This window comes from Lathyrus oleraceus, chromosome 2 (assembly GCF_024323335.1).
Source record: "Lathyrus oleraceus cultivar Zhongwan6 chromosome 2, CAAS_Psat_ZW6_1.0, whole genome shotgun sequence".
Lineage (NCBI taxonomy): Eukaryota > Viridiplantae > Streptophyta > Magnoliopsida > Fabales > Fabaceae > Lathyrus > Lathyrus oleraceus.
This window is the reverse complement of record NC_066580.1, coordinates 478,215,059-478,236,007: the sequence shown is the minus strand read 5'-3', so window position 1 is coordinate 478,236,007 and position 20,949 is coordinate 478,215,059. Positions and strand designations below refer to the sequence as shown.

The 20,949-nt window shown below is 34.4% G+C and overlaps 4 protein-coding genes across 8 annotated transcripts; all 4 read right to left on the bottom strand.

Moving 5' to 3' along the window:
• Nucleotides 1–222: 222 nt before the first annotated feature.
• Nucleotides 223–6,472, bottom strand: LOC127120594 (peroxisomal acyl-coenzyme A oxidase 1). Its single transcript, XM_051051073.1, has 13 exons — nt 6,218–6,472; nt 5,950–6,120; nt 5,625–5,834; nt 4,859–4,946; nt 4,612–4,774; nt 3,492–3,690; nt 2,919–3,116; nt 2,040–2,171; nt 1,694–1,814; nt 1,466–1,576; nt 1,078–1,147; nt 736–919; nt 223–643 (listed from the first exon to the last, which is right to left on the bottom strand). Exons 1-13 carry the CDS (start codon nt 6,353–6,355, stop codon nt 434–436), a joined length of 1,995 nt encoding a protein of 664 aa, XP_050907030.1. The 5' UTR covers nt 6,356–6,472; the 3' UTR covers nt 223–433.
• An 8,424-nt stretch (nt 6,473–14,896) lies between these two features.
• Nucleotides 14,897–16,568, bottom strand: LOC127123839 (proline-rich receptor-like protein kinase PERK1; the record flags this gene model as incomplete). Its single annotated transcript, XM_051054016.1, has 7 exons — nt 16,457–16,568; nt 16,285–16,371; nt 16,129–16,199; nt 15,917–15,993; nt 15,529–15,676; nt 15,184–15,345; nt 14,897–14,998 (listed from the first exon to the last, which is right to left on the bottom strand). Coding segments are annotated over exons 2-7 (630 nt in total), but the record flags the coding sequence as incomplete, so codon positions are not given.
• Nucleotides 16,569–17,132: 564 nt separating this feature from the next.
• Nucleotides 17,133–19,584, bottom strand: LOC127120592 (zinc finger BED domain-containing protein RICESLEEPER 2-like). 5 transcript variants are annotated; one of them, XM_051051070.1, is made up of 5 exons: nt 18,194–19,584; nt 17,791–18,090; nt 17,632–17,686; nt 17,491–17,549; nt 17,133–17,365 (listed from the first exon to the last, which is right to left on the bottom strand). In XM_051051070.1, the coding sequence occupies exons 1-2, from the start codon at nt 19,533–19,535 to the stop codon at nt 18,035–18,037; spliced, it is 1,398 nt and encodes a 465-aa protein (XP_050907027.1). In that variant the 5' UTR covers nt 19,536–19,584; the 3' UTR covers nt 17,133–17,365; nt 17,491–17,549; nt 17,632–17,686; nt 17,791–18,034. The 5 variants fall into 5 exon arrangements, with proteins under 5 accessions (XP_050907027.1, XP_050907024.1, XP_050907025.1 ...); XM_051051067.1 differs by having other exon boundaries at nt 17,632–18,090; XM_051051068.1 differs by having other exon boundaries at nt 17,133–17,339; nt 17,632–18,090.
• LOC127123838 (uncharacterized) lies at nt 19,565–20,748 on the bottom strand. The gene is made up of 4 exons (XM_051054015.1): nt 20,592–20,748; nt 20,290–20,489; nt 19,691–20,200; nt 19,565–19,575 (listed from the first exon to the last, which is right to left on the bottom strand). Exons 2-4 carry the CDS (start codon nt 20,384–20,386, stop codon nt 19,565–19,567), a joined length of 618 nt encoding a protein of 205 aa, XP_050909972.1. The 5' UTR covers nt 20,387–20,489; nt 20,592–20,748.
• Nucleotides 20,749–20,949: the final 201 nt, after the last annotated feature.

The window sequence follows — 20,949 nt, the reverse complement described above, 5'->3', positions numbered from 1 at the left end:
TAACTTTCCCAAAATAAATCAATTAATCATCTTAAAAAATCAATTTATAGGATGATTAGTTTGAATAATCATTCTTTAATTAATAAAAATTGATTTATAGTGTTAAAAATACATAATTGCTCAAGTGATTGATGATCAGGACCATGGATTATAGATAAATGATGATAAGAAGTGACTAAAGTATGAATTGTAAAAATAAAATATTTCAAGAAACAATGACGGTGAAATGAAACACGAGGGGCCAAGTATACATAAATAAATAGTAATGTTTTAGTTACATCGAATTGCTACTTCCTCTCGTGAATATTATTAAACATGGAAATAAACTCATTATCAAATTTCCCATACTTTGTATTCATCTACATTTATTTATTCTTTCGTTCAACGTTATTGAAGATTTTCAACTAAAATAGTAGCTCAATTATAAAATACTCTAGAGTCTGGCATTACGTAGTTGTTGCCTAAGAATTGGTTGAACATACTGATGAAAGCCATCAGGAACAACTGAATCGTTCAAAGGATCTTTCCATGCCTCTTCATACAACTTAGGATACACATTTCCGTCATAGCGTCCAAGAGTCGAACCAAGCAAGTGATCAGAGTGATTAAATGCATCAACTAGCGCAATTGCATTAGGACGAACCTAATTAACCACAAATAAATCATCAGTCTTCTTACAATATAGTTAATATAAAGCAGAAAATGATATTTAACTAGAAATTGTTTAGGACAAACCTGTGAATACAAGGACCTCAAAAGCTCGTTCGCCAGTGATCCTTGTTTTTGATTGATGCAGCCAGTGGAAAGAAAATCTCCCAAATGCTTATGAAGAAGAAATAAAGCATAAATGCTGCAAAGAGCTTGTAATTGCTGTTTTACTCCTTTTCCAGGTATATCTTGCTGCAACTTCTCTATAAATCTAAAAAGCACAAGGTTTTGATCAACTTAAATGTATAACATTAAGATATCTCTCAAATTTGGGTATGTTTTTTGGACTAATTTCACTATGGTTGTCTCCAAGGGGACTAAATCTAGAGATCAAGAAGCTCGCGAGAATAAAAATCAGAAGAAACTTACTTGGAAACAACGATTAATTGGCAGTGAGCAGCTGCTGCCTCAACTAAGTCAGCTGAGAGTTCTTGAAAACCTATGGTTAGAAAAATCATTAGCAAATAACAATGATATCCGGATGCGTCACACAAATTACATCAATAAAAAAACACAAGCCTGTACTAAATGAAAATACAAAAAAAAAGTTGCAAAACAGAACTGTGGATTCAATTTATTCTTCAACCATGTGAGAAACCAAACCAGTATAATATCTGTAGGTGGGTGCTTTGTCACAAAAAACTAAAAAGTCAACACATATGTTCTCCAATAACACGTTAGTCAAGACAAATCAACTAGACAGACCAGCCAATATAGCTTGTGATTCAAACAATATATGATATGTTGAATCATTTACCCTCTTCAGGATTAGTGAACTTGCTGAGATTTTGAGCAACGGCGACATTCATTCTGGCAGCCCTAGCTTCAAATGCTTCAATCACTACATTAGGCTTCAACCAATCCTCAGCTGAAAGGAATAAAAAATAAGTATAAAACCACAAACCAAAGGACACATGTGTTCCTACTGATATTAAACGAACCTATACTTGACTAAGATATCAAAAGATTACAATTTCATTAATACCTCTTGTAACATCAGACTGATATTGCAACAATTGTTCCACTCGAGCCAAATAAGCTGTGGTACCAACAGGTTTTTTACCAGAGCCCAACTGAGAAATAGTCTTCACGAGATGCCTTGCCACCTACATGAGATTTTCTAGACGTCAAAAACATCCCAAGATAATTCCTAAAAAACATGCTAAATCAGATAGCTAGTGAGGCGCATAAAAGTAATAAGGAAACCAATAGGCATATATTAAACATAATGATTTTCGACGTGTCTGCATGGAAGCACGTAGGCAAATTAACAGAGATTATTAAACAATGCAAAATGAAATGATGTAGAAGATATTTAAAGATTAAAGAACCTGTAAAAGCAGCACAGTATTGTCTCCTTCATATGTGCAGGCAGGAACATAAACTGCAAATAACTCAGGTAGACCACTGCTAGTAAGATAACCATGACCACCACATAGTTTACGGCATTCCTCAATTCCATCCTACGAATGAAAGTTAATTAATTTTATTTGAACTTCAAAAAAGTTCACGGCTACAAAGTGAAGAACACATATATGACACAGTACACTTAAAGGGTAAAAACACAATGACAGCAACAAAAATATCCTAATCATTTAAAGGTGGGGAAGATTACTCATTCAGTCAGTTATCCCACAAATAAACAGATGCCATGAACAAAAAATTAATGGTAAGCAAAATATAATGACCTGCATTTCAGGACAAGTAACCTTTTCGAGATGAAAATCCAGACTATTAAGATAAAATTCTTATGTATAATTGATCTTGCAAAGTATATAAGTCAAACATGCTATGGTTAGTAGTGTTAATTTTTACAACTCTCAAATTAATAACAAGGAGGACGTGGGATTATATGCACAGTAAAACCCGGCAATGTCTTCAAAACATTCACATTTCAAAAAACAAAATGAACTGTATATGGTGGTAATATAGAAATGAGGAAATGAACTTTAACACAGAAAGATAGATTAAGGGAGGAAATGAACTTTAACACACAAAGATAGATTAAGGGAGGAAACCTGTCAGTAACATTTATGGAATCTCACTAAAGGATAGCACAACACAAAAAGAAAACAAAAATCCCACATATGAATCCATCAAAAAACAATGTTTAAATGAAATCTAAAGAAGTTAAAAAATAATAATTAAATTGAACAACTAAGACCAATCAGCATAGAAATGAACATAAGAACTAGTAAGTAGTAACATACAGCAGTTGCGGTAGTAGTCAAGGATTTCAACCCAGCAGTGCATGCATGGGCTTCAGGCAATGTTGAAAAATCATTAGCTTGTAATCTTTGAGTAACATCCGTGTAAAGCCATTTCAGCCACTCACTAACAAATCTGAAAGCATATGCAGAAGCTAGCAATGGGAAGAGTCTAGCCTGCTGTGTTTTGTAATCAATCACCTAAATCGAAACAGAGAGCATAAAATAAGACACGCATCAAAATTAAAAAGTCTACTCTAACCATTCAATTTTATTTTAGCCAACCAATATCAAATAATTATTGGAAAGATGAGGAAGAATCTCATCCACCTTCCTGCTACAAGATTTGCAACAAAAAAAATATATTGTTGGTGAAAAGAAAACCACCTAAATTTACACAACCAAATTAAAATGAATTGGCATATATTTTAATTGTAATTCATGATTTTTGGTCCAACCTTTTCTTTTCGCTTTCCAATAATTTATTTATTGAAAAAATTTCCATTAGCAAAATCTCTAATAACTATGAATTCTCTGACAAGCAACATACTTGCATCCATATGTTTCAAACCTTACCTGTGTTTCAAGACCACCATTCTGAGATCCAAACTGTCTTCGAACAGCACTATATCTAGTAGCAATGCAAACTGCTCGTGACAAAGCAGTCGATGCATCGGCTACAATTGCCTGCCTCACATATACCATAGTACCATAAATTAATTGTCTTGGAACACTGGATTGTACATATTTTCCTTCTCTGGTGACCTGTGAAACCCTGGTAAATTGGAAAAACAGGAATCGTCTGAATTATATATTATATTGACAAAAAATTGGAAGAAAAAAAACACGGATATTGAAAATGATTAGAAAAGGTCAATCTAAAGACATGCGTGCGGTCACAGACCTTCCCCCCAAACAGAGGAATCGTCTGAATTATTATATTTGACAAAAACTGAAAAAAGCACTGATACTGAAAATGATTAGAAAAGATCTAAAGACATGCTTGCGGTCACAGACCTTCTCCCCAAACAGAGGAATCGTCTGATTTATTATATTGACAAAAACTGAAAAAATAAAACACTGATATTGAAAATGATTAGAAAAGGTCAATCTAAAGACATGCTTGTGGTCACAAACCTTCCCCCCAAACAGAGGAATCATCTGAATTATTATATTGACAAAAACTGGAGAAAAAAAAACACTGATATTGAAAATGATTAGAAAAGGTCAATCTAAAGACATGCTTGCGGTCACAGAAGATACTGAGATTGAAAATGCACTTAATTGATACATGCAACACCATAAATAACCTAGCTACCAATATTCACTGAAGATACGGACAAAATGGTCCTAAGGATTTAACTGCTTGCCTGGTTTAAAGAGTAAGTGTCAGAGAAATGCACTTAATTGATACACACAGTACCATAAATAACCTAGCTACCAGTATTCACTGAAGATACTGACTAAAATTATTTTTATTCATGTATTAGTTAATACTATTCGAGTTTGAGTCAGTGTCCCATATTTTGGATTCACCCACATAGACATTGCCCAGTGGCTTGGACTGTAGTCACTTGGCCCCTACAGATCACTTAAGTTTATGTAGTAAAAATTTATACACCATTAAACCTACAGCTAAGATATTAGATTTTTGTTTGGTGAAGCCAGAGAAGGCAAATAAGTAAAATTGAACTACCTCATTAACATTTGATTCCTTGGAATTCGTACATGGTCAAAACTTAGAACTCCGTTATCCATGCTGTTATATGCTGCATTTCCAAATTTCATTCCAATATCTCCAACAGTTATGCCTGAAAGAGGCAAGTGATCATCCAAGCTCCGCAGCTGGACAATGAAACCTTCAAAAAGGACATAAATCATATAGTTAATAAATTTATGTTTGTTTAACACCAGAAATTTGGATGATTAAGTTCGGTAATTACCATGCACTCCTTGGTCTTGACCATCAGTAATAAGACGGGCATAAACAATAGCATGCGTGGATATTTTACCCAACCCACCAGGCCACCACTGTTTAAATCAACAATAACGAGTGAGATATATCCAATACAGACAAACACACTCCTCCTCGAATGCCGGGGAGAATTTTAGGATATAGAATAATGGCTAATTAGAGTAGTTATTACTTAATGTAGTTAAGAGGTGTTATAGTTAATGTGTGTATAAATAGGATAACACAAAGGTTAGCTAGTATCTTTTGAATATTGTACTAGTTTGTGAATAGAGACTAGAGTACACATACTCTCTAACTAATCTAAATCAACAAGTAATTAACTATAACTATTCTTTTTTTCTGATAAGCATATAACTATTCTTCTTCTTTTTTTGAAAGCTTGGTGTCTGGCTTTGTGACTGACTAATTCAAAGGGACCAATCCCACTGTCCACTTGCAGGGATCCATTTAAAGCCAGAGCTAAGCACTGTATGGACTGGCCCATCACAGGAATTGTTAGCAATTAGTAGGATTCTGAGAACTTGTGAGGAGCAAAGTCTCAGGACCCAAACCTTCACCAACACGCCAATCTCTGGGGTTTAGCATATAACTATTCTAATTAGCCATTGTTCTATTTTGTCCTGGTTGTAGTTGCCAATACACTAAATAACATTGTAAGATTGTAAAATCCAATCAGCATAATAATTGTAAACGACTAGAACAGACTCTAAGGAGACATCACCCAATTCACTCACTTTGCTGGAAGTCAACGTGGGGCTGTGAATAACAAACTCATCTGTCTGTGGATCAAATGTTGCAGTTGTTTCAAGCCCTTGAACATTGGATCCATGACCAAGTTCGGTTTGGGCATAGCAACCAATTATTTGCATCTTATTAGCAAGAGGCAACCACTTTGCCTGCTGCTCATCAGTTCCTTGTCCTTTGATAGCAGGCACAAACATCCCCTGCAAAAGAATATGAATAACTAAAATTACCACTATAACATAATAACACTAACACACTAACATATTCCATTGCAAAAACAAAACAAAAAGGAACATAACATAATTTGAATTATACCCAATGAAGATCCGTAAAAGCAGGCTGATCCACAAAGGTTCTAAGCTTATTAGCTTCCTGTTCTGTAAGACGGAGTTCAATAATCTTTTTCCAAGCATAAGCTGCTTTTCTCAAAGTATTCTTAAACAACTCCTTCCTATCAAGACTAGCTCTATCATCCTTTCGGAATACCTAGAAATGACAAAGAATCAATCAAGTCAAACTCATCATCATGCAGAAACCATAAAAGCTAGCTAGAAAACAGAGAAGGATAAAACAGTAAATTGACCGGATCGTTAGCAACGAGGCGAGAAATCCGATCGGAAAGTTCGAACTCTTCACGAGAACCAGCCCAAACGATCTTCAATTCGTTGACATCGAATTGTGCTTTGATTCTCTCGAAAGCTAAATAATCAACGCCGGCCATTTTTTCCGATCGAGAATTGAAGTGTGACCTAACAATGTATTCTGAATTGTGTAGAACCTTTTCTATATAGTAGTGATGACGATAGGAATTAGAGTATACTAATAATATTGGACGTTGATTTTCAAAGTTAAGTCAAATTTAGATTGATTAGTAAAACGTGGCGGTTCATTGGATTGGTCCATTTTGGTTTCAAAGTGGTATCGTTTTCTTGTATTCATTTACCGTTGGCTTTTTTTCTGTACACGTGGTTTTACTTTCCTTTCATACACATTTTTTTAGATTAATTTCATTATGTTATGTATTCTGTTTGTCTTATTCAGGTGTCACATATTTGATTTTGGCACCTCTTTAGATAATTACTAATTTTCTTTATTTTAATGATAAGATTGTTTCATTCATCCAAATATTTTTAGGGTAATGCTAAGTTGTGCCCCAAGGACACAAGTTAAGAAATCCACAAATAAAAAAAATTTATTAAAAAAAATAATATAATTATTAATTATGGCTTTGTATTAAATTTACCGTGCAAATTTCAAGACTTTTTTACTTTATTTATCTCTTAACTTGTGTCATTGGGACACAAGTTAGAATTACCCATATTTTTATTACCAATCAATTAATTATCCGTTTTGATTTTTATGGTATTAAATTTTTTTTTCTTTTGGAATTTTAGTATAATATTTATTATTCTTTTTACTACTATATTTTAATTTATCTAACTACTTTCTTATCAAATTAGCTGTTTTCGTTGAATTTACAAAGTTTTTAAGATAACAATTAATTATATCCATTTTATTCACTAAAATATCTTCATTATTTATTGGAATTTGGAATAGTTAGGTAATAAAACATAATAAATAAATAGAAAAAAAATTAAGTGTTAATTAAGGAATTTATAACACTTATTCTCTATTAAGTGTTAATTAAGTTAATAAATGTAAACTCATCACTACAATTTAATTCTTTACGATAATATTTATAAATTAATAAATTCAAAAAAATTATAAAAGTTACAACATTTATGAAAACACCACTTTTAGTAGTGGTGAGTACTGTATTATGTCAACTATATTGAACTTGACACCTTTTTCTTGTTGCTGCTTACAAGTGTTGGCTCTATTAGAGTATTGCTTAAACAAATTTAGGTAGAGAATAAGCTACAAGACATGAAGCAGCAATGAGAAACAAGAAGTTCAAGTCCAACATCGATTTTTTTTAGAAAATACTCTTATGTTTATAAATCTTATTCATGTATGGGACTTCATATTGAGAAGATACCATGGATGTAGGCCAAATTGGTTGGGCCAAAATATGTTTGATTATTAACTGTTAATTAATTATTAAAACAAAAACATACTTAAAAATTGTAATATTTTAAAAATTAAATATTATAAATTAAAATATTAATTAAATATGATGTGGAGGTATTGTACATATGTCATGTGTTTAATGAGATTGCCAAATGGAGGGGAAGAGGAAGAAAATGTTTTATGAAACGAAAAGAGGACAAAAATATATTGACAAGTCTATTTTTCACCCCTTTTATAATTTAGGGTTTACTGGACTTTTATTTTTCACCCCTTTCTAATTTAGGATTTACTGGGTTTAATGTGTGGGGTTTAACATATAATATTCGTTTTAGGGTTTTCTCATGGTTTATGGTATAATCTCTGTATTAGGGTTTTCTCATGATTTTATGAATTTGTGTTGGTTTTGTTCTAAATTTTAATATGACTGTATGAACTTGTGTTGGTTTTAGGAGTTTGTCTTCTTTCTGATTCTAAATGTTAGTATCATTGTATGAATTTGTGTTCGTTTTAGGAATTTGTATTGGTTATGATTCTAAATGTTAATTTGTGTTGGTTATTATTAAGTTGTGCCATTTTTCTTTTAGGTAAATAATGGATGAATTTGTTCATGCTTTTATCTACCATGAAGGTTCATTTGTAGATGATGAGTTTTCTAGTTACGAAGGATTAGTTTTAGGGCTGAGATGTGATGTATATAAGTGGAGCAATTTTTGGGTGGTGGGGATAATTAAAGATTTGGGATATAAGGAACTTGGAACAATATTATACAAGGACTCCACATTTTGGTATGTTTAATTTGAGTAATGACAAAGGTGACCAAGATATAGTTGATTTATGTAAGGTACATTTGAGTGTTCACATGTATGTACAACATCCACTTTCTCAACTTGAGTATTATGACGGTCCTATAAAGGATGCAACTATAAACTCGTATGATGTTGTTATTCTTGATGAAGAATATGAGATTGGAAAAATGCATGAGGAAGTTGTCAAAGGTACAACGTGTGTTGTAATTGAGTTGAATGGGGTTGAGGTGAATAAGGGTGTAATTGAGAGGAATGGAGTTGGAATTAATGAGGTGAATAAAGGTGAGATTAGTGAGGGTGTAGTTGGAAGTAATCATGTTGAGATGAATGAGGTTGAGATAAGTGATGGTGTAGTTGGAGACAATCATGTTGAGGTGAATGTGGTTGAGATGAGTGATGGTGTAATTGGAGGCAATCATGTTGAGGTGAATGGGGATGAGATGAATGATGGTGTAGTTGGAGATAATCATTTTGAGGTGAATGTGGTTGAGATGAATGATGGTGCAGTTAGAGGAAATTATATTAAGGCAAATGAGGTTGATATGAACAAGGGTGATATGAATGATGGTGAGGTTAATGATATTGAGTTGACAAATACTAAGGTATATGATGTTGGAATCATTGGTACGAAAACAAATAATGATAGTGATGATGTGAACTTTCATTATAAAAGTGTCTTAGATGTAAGAAAAATGGTCATAATAAGGTAAATTATAAGGTTTCACTTCAAACAAGTCATTAACAGTATACGCATGCATCTCAAGCTCAACCTCAACCACGACAATCACATGCAACTCAAGCTCAACCTCAGCCTAGTCAACATTAGACAACTCAAGCTCAACCTCAACTTATTCCATCTCACGCAACTCAAGCAAGTGGATCAAGATCTGTCAAAAAAATAACACAGACTCCAACAAGTGGATCAAGAACTGGTGTTAAGAAGTTGAGCATAAGCAGACCAACAATAGGTATTGGATCACAAGGTCCTACAACAGGTTAAGTTCAACAAGGAATGTCTCATACCCTACCACAAGGCTCATTTCATCTCAAATAAGCAAGAAGACAATTAGATTTCTTTTGGAACTCTTTTTTGGTTTAGGATAGTTTCATTTCATTTCAAGAACACTTGTATAATTACTGTGAGATTTGAGTGTTACAAAGAAGAAGATCAATTATTTAATTGATATACTTCAATTTTCATCTATCTCATCTTATACAAATTATTCAGAATTATATTCTTTGATTACCACTATACATCGTTGTGTCCTTTACTTTCCGCACTTTACCGCTTTTCATCACTTAAGCATTTCTAGAAAGTAAAAGTCATAAACCGTTGAAAATCCAGAAAATAGTCTAAGTGCCTCATTCACCCCCCACCACCCAGCCCCCCCCCCCCCCCCCCCCCCCCCCCCCCCCCCCCCACCCCCCCTCTAAGGCACTCCTTAAACTTACACTCACTTCATCTTAAATAAGCAAGAAGACAATTAGATTTCTTTTGGAACTCTTTTTTGGTTTAGGATAGATGTTATGTAAAGTTATATGCCTTTTGGAACTCTGTTTTGGTTCAGGATAATTGTAATGTTAAGTTAGATATCTTTTGGAACTCTGTTATGACTTAGTGTATCACTTTGATGTATTGGGTTATCTTTTGGCACTCTGTCCTTGATGAGGTTGTTAATTAATGAATCGAGATTAACGTTTTGTTATTCTATGTTTAATTGTTGTTTTTGTTGATTGACTGCATTTTGAAAAACAACATGGAGTGTACAAGATGTTTTGGTGAAGGAAATGACACATGTGGGACACAATGTTGCAGCACGTGTGCAACATATGGCCTTTGTCAGCAGGTCATGGTTGTTGTTCTGAGCGAAAATTTTGGTTGTGTTTCAATCAAATTTATTGCTATCTTTTAGCAATGTGTTAATTAGATTTGTTTGACAGATTGAATAAGATCAAATCTAATTATTTAGAGATTTAAATTTGAATTAAAAGAAACCAAATCTTTTTTGTTGGAGGTTTTTTGAAAAACAAATTAAAACAGAATCCTCTATAATTCTGCACGTGATCAAATCTTATGCCCATCGGAGAAAATCCCATAAGTTGTATTGTTATTTAAGGAGACTCAAACCTAACTTTTGAAATGTGTGCAAGTATTGAAAAGTCTTTGTGTTAGGGTTTCTAATTTGAGTCATTTGTTTGTGTTATTATTTTTGCACCTCTCTAGATACTAAGTTACATATCTAAAGGCATATAAACTGGTTTAATAGTTGAGTTGTAATTCAAACAATCAATATTCTGATTATTATATTGTTCACTATGGTTAATGATTGAGAGAAAGTGAGAATGGTCTCATATTTAGGGGGAGTCCTAAATAGAAAGACATGAGTAGTATTAGTAAGAGGGGGATTGAATAATGGTTGTTTATCTAAAACACTTTGTACTAAGTGGATTTCCTTTCTTGAGTTGGAAGCCCCTCATACGTAGGTGACATTGCACCAATCTGGATTAACAATTCTCTTGTGTTCTTTATTTCTATTTGTTTTATTTCATAGTTGTTGTCAAACTGTTATCATCAAGTTGTGCACAATTGTCCCAGGCATTGTGTCCAACATATGTCCCCTTAAGAACATAACTCCAATTGACATCATAGCAGGCACCCTGTTCTTTTTCGGTGAGCTCCAAGAAAGATATTTTTTGTTTAAATAGACAACACTAAGGATAGATGATCAGTCAATAAACCACGTGTATTAGATGGCGCCAACTATGATTATTAGAAATCTAAAATGGTTGTTTTACTTAAATCCATGGGCAAAAAAAACATGGAAGGTTGTAATAAAAGGTTGGAAACACCCTATGATTACATCTGAAGATGGAACACCAATCTTAAATCCTGAAGCTGATAGAACAAGTGTTAAAGATGATGAAGCTCTTGGAAACTCCAAAGACTTGAATGTTATTTTCAATGGTATAGACAAGAACATGTTTAGGTTGATCAACACATGTATTGAAGCCAAAGAAGCATGTGAGATTCTCAAGAATACACATGAAGGCACATCCAAAGTTCGTATGTCAAGGTTGCAGCTCCTCACAACAAAGTTTGAGAATCTTAGATTGAATGAAGATGAATCTATATCGGACTTCAATATCAGACTATGTGACATTGCCATCACTTTTTTGCCTTGTGAGAGAAGATGTCTGAAGAAAAGATGGCCAGGAAAATTCTCAAATCACTACCTAAGAAGTTTGATGTGATGGTTATAAATATTGAAGAAGCTCAAGACTTAAGCATCATCAAAGTAGATGAACTCATTGGATCTTTGCAAGCCTTTGAGATGGAAATAAATGATAGAACTGAAAAGAAAAACAAGAGCATTGCCTTTGTATCCAACACTATAGAGGGTGAAGATCAAGGTGAAAGTCTATCAGATGTTATGGCTCTTGTTGGTAGAAAGTTTAACAGAGACTTAAAGAGATTGGACATAAAATGGATGGCAAATGTTGAATACAATATGTCAGACAACCTTAAGAATATTGGTCCCCAAAGTAAGAGCAAATTTGAAGACGATCCAAAAAAAGGCAAAGGAGTTCAATGTTATGAATGTGGAGGTTTTGGCCACATTAAATTTGAATGTCCTACGTTTTTAAAGAAGCAGAAAAATGGAATGTTAATCACTTGGTTTGATTCTGATAATGAGAGTGAAGAAGAAACAACTAACAAAGTGATGGTTTTCACTAAAAAATATGAATCTTGTAGTACGTCTAGTGATGAAGAAATCATTGATGAAGAGTTGGGTGAAACACACATACTTTTGCTCACTCAGTGGAAGAAAGTGTAACGCCCCAGATTTTCATCCAAGACATGACTCAAAAATTATTATTAATACTTGTTTAAACAAGAATAAAAGTTTTGAACATTAATCAAACTTGATGACAATTCAAAATCATAAGCGGAAAATCATCGCATTTCCAATTCATTCGAATTAAATAACTAAATAACTTAAAATATAATGCTATCAATTTATAAATTACTAAAATCTTTTTATTTTGAAAACCCCTTTTTCTCCACGACCACGCGACAAGCAAACACCAGTCAATCTTGAAACTCCACACTTGTACCTTGAATGTTGTTGTAAGAGGTAAGTTGCCATTAACCATAATTCATGTCAAACTAAATAAAACGAGAGTTAAAAATCATATAAATATAAATATACATATCATGTCCAAGAGAATTAAATAAAAGTATACACCCAAAATTATTAACAACATAATTGTAAGCTTAAAACGGAATACATGTAAAAGTTAATCAAATTTATCAATAATCAATTAGACAACTTATGAAACTGTAACTGTAACGTCATACTCATATACATAAAGTAATCAACTCAAGATTAATAATAACAATAACCACAAGGTGTTATATGTAAAAATATGCATGTTCTTAATACTACATAATCCGGATATAATCAACCCACCACAAAGGCACCATATAGAGTTTATCTCATATCAATGAGAAAAATAACTTGTCACTAAGGCACCACACAAAAATGGATATGTCATATCATGATGAAGTAAATACAAACACACCACTTAAACAAATCTCATCACCCAGTCAATCATACAGAAATTGTATACATTTCATTCATGATAAAAACTAACAATATAATTTCGCCACCTAAACAACAACGAAGTACAAATAATATTTATTATTACTCTCCTAAATTTAAAAGCACAATTTATTTATATACTTAAGAGTAATAGAACATATGCCTTATAATTCTTTTCTTAAAAATCATTTAAATAAAAATGAGAGAAGTTGCCACTAACTGAGTAAGCTAATAAAGTACTCATCACTCAAATATGTTCTTCATCCATTTTATTATTCCACTAACTAATCAAATAATTTATTATTAATGACTAATACCCATTATCAACTTTTAGTATTTCCATATGATAATAGAGAGCTTAAAATATCATTGTATCACACAAGAGAATAATGAATGCATATGATCTAATTTCATACCAGAATAATCTAATGCAGTTGTTTAACATGTGAGATAAATTCTTGAACTCTTTTAAGGCATTTATATTAATAATTCTCATGAAGCAATCCAAAATTTAATGCATTTCTTAGATTTATTATTATAGAAAGTATTTCAGTGTGTACACGTATTCTCAGTATCGCCAAGCATGCAAGTACTGACACTCACTAGTCTAAAACAATGACTAGTCTGTTAATGCTAAAAGCATTTACAATAACATTTCAAGCTAATACAGACAAGACATTTGAATAATAAAGTTTGTTACTCACAGTGATCATTTAACCATTAAAAAATGTAATTAGGTTTGTTTACATAAAAATTATAGAACAAGTCCCCTTACATATAACTTTGAGTTTAGTTTTCAATTATCTACATTATAGGGGATTTTGTGTTCATAATTTTATGATTAACAAATTTTAATTTTTTCTCTAAAACATTAAAATATACATATAATATTTAACCAATCTCAAATTCAGGTCTAGTTTATAATTTAATGGGAAAAAACTCTTATCTATGAATACTCTCCCAAAATACACCGTAATGAAAAAGTGGGTGGTTGATGATGAAGAATGAGAGCCGGGAAAATATATGTTTGTTTTTGATATGCGAAAAGTTTGTAGATAGAATATGTGAGGAGATTAAAATGCAAGGAATGAGTAGAAAGGAGAGGAAATTGTGGAACTAAGTGGGTGTTGACCTCACCACACACAAAGGCACCCGTACTCCCTCTATTTTCTCTCACCAATAAGTGGTCTACCTATTATTCATTTGTACTACTACTTCTATTATTAGTAGTACTATTATACTCTCTTGTAACTATTAATATCAATAAGTTAATTATAACCAGGTCATTATTAACTTAATTATTAGGGGTGGACATCGGTTGGGTTGGATCGGTTTTCGGGCCCAAATTCCCAATCCGACCTAACCATCGGTTGGAAAAAACATAACCAAAACCGACCGGTTTGCAATTCGGTTATTTTCGGTTTCGGTTTTGTTCGGTTCGGTTTCATAATGCGGTTTATTCGGTTTTAAAAATAATTGAGCTCATTCCAAAATAAACCCAACACAAGTGGATTTTATCTAGGAAATAATGTACCATTCCTAGTGAAAACATTGAAATCGCAAACTCGCTCCAACCGATTTCTGTCGCAACTTGAGCCGCCACCAAGTTTCCTATAACAGAAACAAGGTTAACAGGGTTTGCTACCACTGATAGAAACCTCTTTTCAGTAGGTAAACTTTGAGAACAATGGTCTTGTACTCACCAAAAACAAACATGGTAGCTCTGAATCCACCTTTCTTTCTCTTCCATTCAGCAAGAAGCTTGAGCTATTCAGTCTCCTCTTGATATGCCTGCAAAACAAAAAAATTTGAATTGTAGCTCTGAATCCACCTTTCGTGAGAACTGTAGACACTGCTGTGTCCAGGTCTTACTCCTTCATTAAGATTTGCTAGTGACACGTCTCCTTCTAAGGCACGCACAACCTACGGTTTGTTCCATTATTAGACCCAAAAAGATGCTTACATATACAAGGAACTCAGAATGGAAAGTAAGACCTAGGTTTGATTTTACAGTAGCAGCACAACGAATGATAGTTTTTCTTCTTAAAAAGACAGTTCAAAAGGAATGGAGTGCAGTAATAAATGATAGAACAAATTATTCACTTTACCTGGCTCATCCTTGGTCGATGCTTTGCTGAGTGGCGTGTGCAAGCTGCAGCACATGCTACCATACGCGTCATCTCACTAGGGTCAAATTCATTCTGAAGTCTTGGATCAATCAGAGAATCTAAATTATTTTCTTCTAAAGCACGCATGAGCAAAGGCCTAGCCTGTGATGACAATGAAAGATGAATAAAGTTAAGGGCCACTCTATGTCATCTTGTTCTCTTCCAATAAAAGAAATATTACACAGAAAACTCTTTATTTCATAATATATTATAAATGACTGAATTTTCAGTTGCAAATTATATTTAGCCCTCAAGAAAAGAGGAGGATGGTAACATGACACTTACCCATTCCACCAAACTATCATCCATGTAAGTCTGATTTTTATCAACCGGTCGACGTCCAGTTAATAGCTCAAGGAGCATGACTCCATAAGAGAAAACATCTGATTTGTCTGTAAGTTTTCCACTTGCTGCATATTCTGGAGCCAGATACCTGTAAGAAAGCAGTAATTGATAATTCATGAGTTTAGCATATCAGAACTGATATTTTGACACAAATTTAACAACTAATTTCAACAACAATTTGATTGGTTAACGCAGTTCTAAACCACCATATAGCACATTTCATGCCCTTTAATGCATTAATTCAATCTACCATAAACAATAGCAGATTAGAAAATACATTTCTTGCAATATCCAAATTTTGAGAGGAAGGGAATAAATTAGTTCTTACCCAAAAGTCCCCATCACTCGAGTAGAAACATGAGTGTTGAGATCGGAAGCAATCTTTGCAAGACCAAAATCAGCAACCTGTTAATAGAAATTTGACACTAAATTATAACTAAAATCCACACTTCATATTAAACAATTATTGCACAGAACTTCTTAGGGCATTTTAAATGGAGCATCACCACTGCTGCAAGGAAGATATATTAAAGAGCATACCTTTGCTTCAAACTTAAAATCGAGAAGGATGTTAGCAGCTTTAATATCACGATGAATGATCTTAGGATGACCTACACAAACAAATAATTACAATAAACATTGAGTTTGACAAAAACTAGCTTTGCTGAAAAAATTACAGTCAAGTACAGAGCATACAATCTTCATGAAGATAAGCAAGTCCTTTTGCAGATCCTAAAGCAATTCGCAATCTTGTTGGCCAATCCATCGTTGGTCGTCCATTTCCTGCCGTTAAAAAATAATCATAAGAATTAAGAACACTTCTGGCATAAGCATTGTGCTACACAAAAGAATGACAAAAAAAAAATACCATGTAAATGAAATTCCAATGTATTGTTGGGAACAAACTCATAAACAAGTAGCCTCTGAAACCCGGTGCTGCAGTATCCAACAAGAGAAACAAGATGTTTATGATGAACACGGCTAATATCAAGGAAAGAAACAGATCTTAATTCACCCAAATGAAATAAAACAAACAAAAGCATGTACTATATCAAGAGCTCAATATTCATTCATATTAACTGTTCCTACATGATATATAACAGTGTGCTTTATGATTAAATGAGAAACAACATGCTAGTTTAAGACAACCGAGCCCCTTTCTATCCCTATTTCATTCATTTCTATCATTCTTGCATCATATTTTCAAATCATGAATTGAGTGGCATCTTAAACTAGTGGAAATAATGCATCATGCTTGTGAAAACAGAAAACAGAAAGTTACCTGCATATGTGGGCCAAGGGATGCTTCCACAACCTCTGGCAGTACAGTGTAGTTCCCATCAATATAATGCAAACGAACCTGAATGTTGCTGCTCCCCACCTGAGAAACTGGCAAGGGGTGTTGCAGACCAGAAGTTCGACGACAGAGGTCCATAACTACTAGAAAAAGAACCTTGACCTGCATTACTAGTGCTTTAAAACCTCAAGTGAAATAACAGTTCAACTGCTGTAAGCAAAGGAATGAATTGCCATGGTTTCCAAACATTTATGTCAGTCACAAATAACAAAAATAAGATATTTTAGGCAAGTTGTAACTAAGTTATACCTCTTCAAAAGTATACCCCTGACCTGCATTTCCAGTACCAAATCTTGAACGCCCTAGAGACTGTTCTTCACCTCCTCTTGACCTAGGCACAAGCTGAACTCGTCCTGTCTGATTGTCATCTCCAGGATGTCACTGTCCTTCAAGACTTGAGCAATCTTTGAATAAATAAAACTTCAACCAAACACATGCATGATCCATCAAGCATACATGACATGAAAATGTGCAGAAATGCACATGCACGCAGATTATGAACAGTTAACTAATCTTATAAAAAGTTTACTAATCTTAAATCATACCTTGGTGCGAACCCAACACACTCAATGGAACTTGAATGAGAAGGCACAGAACTAACAACCTACCAATAGGATATAAGGTTTCTTAGAAATCAGGCAGAAAGCTAAATTTATATGCTCAAACGTCTTGGTTAGTGGTATTACACAGGCAAGAGAACATTACACAGGCCATCTCCTCAAGTAACATCATCCCAGTATACTGCACCACCAAAAACAGATTAGCATAACATGCAGTATTCAAACTCAGTTTGTAAGCTTGAGCACAAATGCAAAAGAAATACAAGTGACATTATGTTTGTGTACTTCGGTAAGAACAATTGCATAAGCCCAAGACAACGTGCCTGATGACCAGCAAACGCAGTAGCTACTGAAACGGTTCCATCCTTAGTTTCAAAAAATGACTCCAAAAAAGAAAGGCTTGTCTTATTGAATCACAAAGTGACTCCAAAATATTCAAAAATTCGCAGCTGCAAATCAAATCAAATCAGTATAGTTAAACCAATGTAAGACATAAAACAAAACTATATTTTTCATACCTAGGCGAGAATTAAACAGGCCCAGCCTGTGTAGGAGCAGCTGCTCCACCAGTAGCTACTTGAAACTCTACAAGTTGTTTAAACATACGTTAAACATATAGCAAGAGGCTTAATTTTAACAAATATTTAAAATAATGTTAAAAAAGACAAAGTTTTCATTAATAACGTACCTGAAACAATTGATTCACTAATCTCATATTCTTCAGTCATATTAAGGACATTTAGATCATTGTCAGAAGGCTTCAACCAGTTTTGAGTACATATAAGCGCTTCGACCATATCTGGACTCAAAGAGCTCCTATAGATATCTAAAATCCTCCCCCCCGTGCTAAAAGCACTTTCTGAGGCTACACTAGAAACAGGTGTTGCCAACACATCCCGAACCAAGGTTGCTAATATAGGATAACGGGTGCAATTTTCCTTCCACCAATTAAGAATACTAAAATTTTCCCCCTCCCCGCAACAAGGGTCACCTAAGTACTTCTCTAGTTCATTTTCATTTTCAATTGTGTCTTTTTCCTTCAGATGTTTCTTAAAAGCATTAGCCCTTGTAAAAGGTGATGGTTCTTTTGGTTGGGAAGATGCTTCTCCAAGGGAAGTGCTCCCTGGTGCACTTAAAGGACTAGCCCCAACATTTTTATCATGATCAGATTTATGCCAATTATATAGTTTAAACAAACTAGTTTTGACACATTCAATATTTTTCTTGGCAAGGTCACTAGAATGCCCATACATATCATTAAAAGACCACTCAATATAGTTAAACTTAAACCTAGGATCAAAGATCACTCCATAGTAAAGAAAATGATTCACTTTTCCCACATCCCCCCAATACTTATCATATTTAACCTTCATATGTGAAATCATTGGAGCCACATAAGAATTCAAGTTAAATGAAGCTTCTTGAAGCTCACACAAAATTGAAGACAAGTTATGAAAAGCTAAATGCAAGGACACTTCTTGCGAAGTTGACAACACTTTGGTTGCCTCATAGAAGGTTTGTAAGAAAACCACAAAAGCCCTAACTTTTTTCCAATCCTGAGAACCGGGTGGACCGGTAAGGAGGTCAAAATATTCGATGTATCCAGGATCCTCATCAATCATATTGTCAAATGCAGCTTCAAACTTTTCAGCAGCATCCAACATTAGGTAAGTGGAATTCCACCTTGTAGAAACATCAAGACAAAGTTTTTTTTTACAAGTTATGCCCGCAAGTTCAACACACTCCTTAAACTTCATAGCTCTTTGTGGAGAAGACCTTACAAACCTAACAGCAGTGCGAACTGATTCAATAGACCCTTCATGTTCTTTTTCACCATCTCTCACTACCAAGTTCAAGACATGGGCAACACACCTCATATGCAAATAATCACCTACACCCAGTAAAGCATTCTTGCTCTTAAGTCTTCTATCCAAATAACTCACAGCCACATCATTTGCTGTTGCGTTATCCAGGGTAATTGTAGACACTTTCCTAAGCCCCCATTCCCTCAAAACGTCCTCGACTTTCATGCCAATGGTATCACCTTTGTGATTTGGAACTAAAGAGAAACTAATAATTTTTTTTGGGTACTTCCAAGCAGTGTCAATGAAGTGTGCAGTGGTGGCCATATAACTAAGGTTTTGTATCGAAGTCCAACAGTCTGTGGTTAGCGCAACCCTAGTACAATCAGATTTAAAAAAGGCTTTAAGACGTGACTTTTCAGCTAGGTAAAGCTGAAAACAATCCATAGCAACGGTCCTCCTAGTAGGGATAGCCATTTGGGGTTGCAATTGTTTACACATTTGCTTAAAACCAACACCCTCAACCACTCTAAAGGAATGTTCATCAAGGATAACAAAGGTATTAATGGCCTTCCTACAGGCTGCAGCATTAAACCTTTGACTAGTTGGAACTAAAAACCCACCCTCGCCGCTTACAAGGTTTGTCTGATTGGGGTCTTTCAACAAAAAGGCAGGGTTTTTGTAACACACTTTCGAGTGAGCTAGCATGTTAGAAGTACCATGTGTTTTAGGGTCACATCGGTACCTTTTATGACAGTGTTTACACGCGGCTATAGGTTCAGGCTCATCCGGTAAAATGTTAAACTCTTCCCAAACCGTAGAAGTTTTTCTACTACCACTAGCATTAAGTTTCCTTTTTCGAAGTGGAGGGAGTGCAGTACCAGCAGCTGCTCCTATAATTCATACATTTAAAAATGACAGCATAACATGTATCACTTATTAAACAAACACTCAGTATAAAAATGACAGGTGATGGCATTACCTTGACTCACTCCTTGATCTACAACTCCGCTAGGAACTCCAACTCCTTGCAAGCTAGGAACTCCAACTCCTTGCAAGCTACTTTTGCCGCGCTCCATTGGCGGCAGGACTCATCCAACTCCTTGATCTAACAAGCTCGGTGGTGATTTGTGGTTGAATAATGGACGGCGACGGTTCTTCGTTAAACGATGAAACCACGAACTAGCATCAACCGAAAAATTGGAAGGTAGAAAGAGTTAGTTCTTAAACGATGAAACCACGAACTGGAAATTGAAAGGATGAACCCTAGAATCAACCGATTACCTGAGAGAATGATGAACCCTAGCGGAGTAACGTTGCTGTTTGTGCGTATGAATCTCACGAAGAAGTGGAACTAATGAATTGAGATTTGAGACTGAGAGAGAGTCTTGGTTTTTTGTTAGTTCTCTGTGGATACATCGAATATTTTGTGCGTATGAAAAAGTGAGATTCATACCACATCTCTAACTATAGGATTAGGAATGAACCTTAGATTTCTGTTTAGACTGGGCCTAGCCATAAAAATAACCTTAGATTCGGTCGGATTCGGTTTCCGACGGGCCCAAAACCAATCTCCGAATCCGACCGCACAAACCCGTAAAAACCTCTTGCTACTTTCCAACCTAACCCACCAACCGACTAA